We start from the raw sequence: 5,398 nt of genomic DNA, 5'->3' as shown, positions 1-5,398 counted from the left end.
CGATATAAAGAGTTGGTCTCTTGTGAGACGATTTCACGAATCATTATTTGTGAGACGGTCAACCCTACCGATATTCACAATAAAAAGTAATACTCTTATCATAACAAGTAATATTTTTTTCATGAATGACTCAAATAAGAGATCCGTCTCATAAAATACGACCCGTGAGATCGCATAACATAAATTTTTGTCCGATATAAATTTTACAAATATAATTTTCGGATATGATATCACCCCTAAATTATAATCGCAATAAGCGTCTAATAACAGGAAAGAGAATCCGGACCCACCAAACTCGGGGGGTGATTTGAAACGTGGCGGACTTTGATTGGATGAAACATGTTGGAGGGCTCTCTGATTGGTCAGTTCCCAAAAGACCACGTTGCATGTGTCCATCGTCACGCAAATATGAAAAATTCGCATTTCGATCCGCGCTCCACCGTTCGCATACCCAAATTCGCACTCATACGTGCACAGATATTGAGTAGCAATTGCAGTTCTACACAGGCTGTTGATTTGATTTCCCTTCGTTTCCGATTTCAAGACCTAATTTTCGTAGTGATAGTTTTGATCTTTGTGCCAGAGCGATATGGCGCATCCAAGATCAAAATTATTGCTCCTCTTCTGCTTTTTATCTTGCCATCTGATCGTCATTGCCGCGTGAGTAGTAGTATTTGTAAATTAATAATTTTTGGTGCGATGGTATTGATTCAATGTATCTTAATTTGTCTGGGGTTTTTTTTGCAGGAAGAGTTATTATGACATTCTCCAAGTTCCCAAAGGCGCGTCGGACGAGCAAATAAAGCGTGCTTACAGAAAGCTTGCCTTGAAATATCACCCTGATAAAAATCAAGGAAACGAAGAGGCAAACAAGAAATTCGCTGAAATCAATAATGGTATTATTCGATTTCTTGTGTTATTTGTCCATATTCTTTGTGGGATAAGCTTAGAAATTAATATCATATAGCTTGACGTGGCTCTCTCTAAGATTTGATTAGTTGGATTGAAATGGTTGGCTTTTTGTAGCTTATGAGGTACTGTCTGATGGTGAAAAAAGAGGTATATATGATAGATATGGCGAAGAAGGTCTCAAACAGCACGCTGCTAGTGGTGGTAGAGGAGGAGGAGGAGGAATGAATATTCAAGATATTTTTAGCTCGTAAGCTCCTTCGGCTAAACATTACCCGCTACTGCATCATTGTGCTCGCAGAAATGTTTTGCTAATTGAAATGATAATCCTTCATATGATGCTAAATTTGTGCATGTGATTTTGTGATGATGATTTGTAAGTCTGAGGATTTTATGGAAGAGATATATTGAAAATTTAATATGCGTTTGATGCTTTCTATGCTTATATATTGCTTTGGAATCTGCAAAAGGGGCAATTTATGGGCTCTATTTTGCAAAAAAGTGCATGCATGAATTCTGCTGTTAGTCAGTGGATTCCAACAAACCGGGTTAGCGGGTTTCTTCAAATCGAGAATTTGGAATTTGAGATCACCATAGTAGTGCACCTATTATTGTGGAAATTTTCTGAGGCAGCAACTACATTGGCATCCATGTTCCCTCAGTACTTTTCATAGCTTAATCAAAATATTTCTTGCATTATTGGGGTGTTGAATATTGTCAATTATTGTGATATAGATTACTTATTAGATCGCTGATAGTTTTATTTCGTTTCTCATTTGTCATATTTCTCCCAAATTTAGTGGCATTTTTTGTTGATTGTGAAATTCAAAATCCAGCCATAAGTCTATATGTATTGTTGCTGACAAAGGAATATGTTAAAAGTTTTTTTGGTGGAGGTCCCACGGAAGAGGACGAGAAGATTGTGAAAGGAGATGATGTGATTGTTGATTTGGATGCAACACTTGAAGATCTGTACATGGGGGGCACCATGAAGGTACTTTATTCGAAACAAGTGGGCTCATAGACAATCCCATAGATTGAATTCCTTGATTATGAAAAATTGAAAAAAAATGATTCTGGAAAGTGCTGGAAAAAACAATATTTTTAGGTATACAAACAAATCTAATTATTTCATTAAAAATATGTCCTTTCAATGACTTACTACATAAAAATTCATCGTACTTTAATAAACATGTTTTACTTTCCTACTGGAATACCATTGTCAATAACCATTGTCAAATGTGAAAATCATCAGGTTTGGAGAGTGAAAAATGTGCTAAAACCAGCCCCAGGGAAGAGACGCTGCAACTGTAGAAATGAGGTTTATCACAAGCAAATTGGTCCGGGGATGTTCCAGCAGATGACGGAGCAGGCATGTTGTTTCCCTATGAAATATCTTTGAATATCGTGTGGCGGCAGCCGGACTTTTCATGCCACTGGTTTCTTTTATGTTACATCTATCTAAATTGCTTATTGCATTCCAGGTCTGTGAACAATGCCCAAATGTGAAGTATGAAAGAGAAGGTGATTTTATCACAGTGGATATTGAGAAAGGAATGCAGGATGGGCAAGTAAGTCTGCCACCATCCCTGTTCAGATACAGTCGGTGCTTGTTTTTATTCAGGGCCTCAGGCAATGACTACCGTGTTTTTGAGCAGATACTAAGTTCTTACTGCATCAGTATATCCTAACCAGCCACATATTGTTGTTTTGGATACCTTTCTTTCATTTGCTTGAGCCATTTCATCTTCATCACTACTTTTTACCTTCCAATTATGTGGACATTGGATGCTTAGATAGGGTCTGATGATTAGTTAGGATTAGATTCAGTTATTATTTAATACAAAAAGAGTCTAACAAATGTCCATGAGCCAGGAATTCCTTTTTCCTGTTGGAAACTTGGAGTGGCACTTTCCTAAAGGTAAAACTGTCATGAACAACACATCATTCTGGCAGCACACATAGAATTTCAGAGTGCTACACCATATGATTTAAACCACTATTGTTTTGGCTTTTGTCCATAGAAATGAGTTTGCCTCCGAACATTATGGGGCTGATCTCTCAGATTTATATCCACTTGCTGTGCTAATCGCGTATTGAATTTCCTCCATGAAATGATCTTGCATATATGTGTTGGAGCAGTTGCTAAAGTTGCATTACCTGTGCTTGAGATATGAAGCTGTATTGTAATTTACATTTTATGTACTTGTTTCTTTGCACAAGTCTTTTCCATTTATGTGTAGTGATACATCTGAATTCTGACCTATTTAAAGGGTATTTTCTGAGATATTTAAATTAGTTGTTCTATGGTATGCTTTGTTATCCTCTCAACTGCATTTTGAGTCCGTCGGTATTTCAATTAAAAAAACAATTTCCTGTTTTTTCCACAGGAAGTGCTGTTTTATGAGGATGGGGAGCCAATAGTTGATGGTGAAGCTGGAGATCTCAAGGTTTGGTCCTTTTTCCATGGTTTTCAATAAATTTAATGTTGTCGTGTTACTACCACTAGCAAGAATAATACTCTGACAGAATATAATTCTCTCACCCAGCAGTGCTATCAACATCCAATCGTGAAAATTGCCTTTGCTAAATAACTGACTCCCACTTTATTCATCCCTCCCCACTACAAGTGCAAAATCTCCCCCTCTCCTCATTTTGTGTATTCTCATGGTATAAACTTGAAATAGACAAGGCTTATTATTACTTCCGCTTTTTTTGTATCTCATTGTCTTGGCACAACCCACTAGAATCCCTGAACCCATGTTTGTAGCATGGTGACAAGCCATTTCACTTTTTTGATTGTTTATTCGTGTTTGGGCAGTTTCGAATTCGTACAGCACCCCACGATCGCTTCAGCAGGGAAGGCAATGATCTACACACAACTGTCACCATTACTTTGGTAATGATGCTTTGGACAATTCTACACCCTCCTTTTGCATCATAATCACTTCACTTTATTGCCCAACAATTTGTAGAGGCGTGGTATTTTTGCCACTGCAAGATAATTTTCATTGCAAATCATTTTGGAAGGCTTGTTTATTTGGTTGGTTGAGTTACTGAGAACAATTGTGTGCTGTACCCATCTTAAGTTTCTGAAATGCCGCTTTTTTCAAATTGAACATTTAAGAAGATCCATTGAGTAGGTTTTGGCAGGAGACATTATGGATTTTCTTTTACTCAACAAGCTTTTGCTAATCTCTGCTAATCATTGATCACTTGATTGATTGGCAACAGTGAGCTCGTGCGGATTCTGTATTTTTAAAATTTCTGCTCTTAAAATCATACTATAATTTTCTAATGTCCTCTCACGTTCAGGTGCAAGCACTTGTTGGTTTTGAGAAAACCATCAAACACCTCGATGAACATTTAGTGGACGTTAGCTCCAAGGTGAGTGCCAATTTACATTGCTATAGTTTGCATTAGCTCCAACTATGTTGTATTACTGCTGTATCCAAAAGAGAATTTATCATAAATATTTTCTCTTCCTCCATCAGGGTATCACGACTCCCAAGGAAGTAAGGAAGTTCAAGGGCGAAGGGATGCCGTTACACTTTAGCAACAAGAAGGGCGATCTATACGTCAAGTTTGAAGTTCTTTTTCCCACTTCATTGACAGAGAACCAAAAGACAAAGATCAAGGAAATTCTTGGTTAGGAACCAGAGTACCACAATGTGACTACATTATTAAAATTCTGTTCACCTCTCTATGCCAATTTTGTTCAAATTGAAATAGTAGGATGTTTAGGTTCAACCTTCCATCTCTTGGCTTTTTGGACCGCACGGGCCAATTAATAGCACTGGGATCCAGCAGAAATGGGGACCCAACCTTGAATATTTTCCTGTGTATTATTTTGTTAGTGGACCATCAATTACCAACTACTACCAAATTTCCATGTTTGAGTGGGTGGAAAGAAAGACTTTTGATGTAATATGATTAACTGAATACAGCGAACATAGGATAATCTAATCTCTCCACACCTCACTCTTTTTTGTGCTCATGATGTGCAATTTTCATTTGATATCCACTGAATATCAATTTAATGGGATTCTTAAATTGATATTAGAGGGAGAAAAAAGGTTTTTTTTCTATACTATTGGATCCTTGTATCTTTTAATGTCCTTGCTGCCTATATTTCTCAATTAGGTTTTTTTTCCCTCTAATATCAATTTAAGAATCCCATTAAAAATAGTACCTGTTGTGGGATTTTTCAAATGGATCAGAATAATAATATAATATAAGTTTTTATGGGAAAAAAAGTATCAGAATCTCTCAATTGACCACGTTGTAGGGAAACGCCAGCATTCCGACAAAATCAGAGCCTTCAAAAGTTACCCGCCACGCTACGCCACCCTTAATCCATATCCTCGATCTGGATTCCTGTCCCCACCGACTCTCCTAACTATAATCAAATCCAGCTTCTGTCTCGAAAACAATAATTAGTGTGTTGCTTTTTCAACCGTGGATATCGATAGGATTTATCTATTTCACT

General features: G+C 37.2%; 1 protein-coding gene across 1 annotated transcript; it reads left to right on the top strand.

Moving 5' to 3' along the window:
• Positions 1-401: 401 nt before the first annotated feature.
• LOC142547190 (dnaJ protein ERDJ3B-like) lies at positions 402-4,906 on the top strand. Its single transcript, XM_075655349.1, has 10 exons — positions 402-660; positions 748-896; positions 1,027-1,159; positions 1,792-1,903; positions 2,165-2,281; positions 2,394-2,480; positions 3,300-3,359; positions 3,731-3,808; positions 4,225-4,296; positions 4,404-4,906. Exons 1-10 carry the CDS (start codon positions 590-592, stop codon positions 4,560-4,562), a joined length of 1,038 nt encoding a protein of 345 aa, XP_075511464.1. The 5' UTR covers positions 402-589; the 3' UTR covers positions 4,563-4,906.
• The last annotated feature ends 492 nt before the right edge of the window (positions 4,907-5,398 follow it).

Source organism: Primulina tabacum, chromosome 1 (assembly GCF_025594145.1).
Source record: "Primulina tabacum isolate GXHZ01 chromosome 1, ASM2559414v2, whole genome shotgun sequence".
NCBI lineage: Eukaryota > Viridiplantae > Streptophyta > Magnoliopsida > Lamiales > Gesneriaceae > Primulina > Primulina tabacum.
The sequence above is the reverse complement of the archived record's forward strand: the minus strand, read 5'-3'. Positions and strand labels throughout refer to the sequence as shown.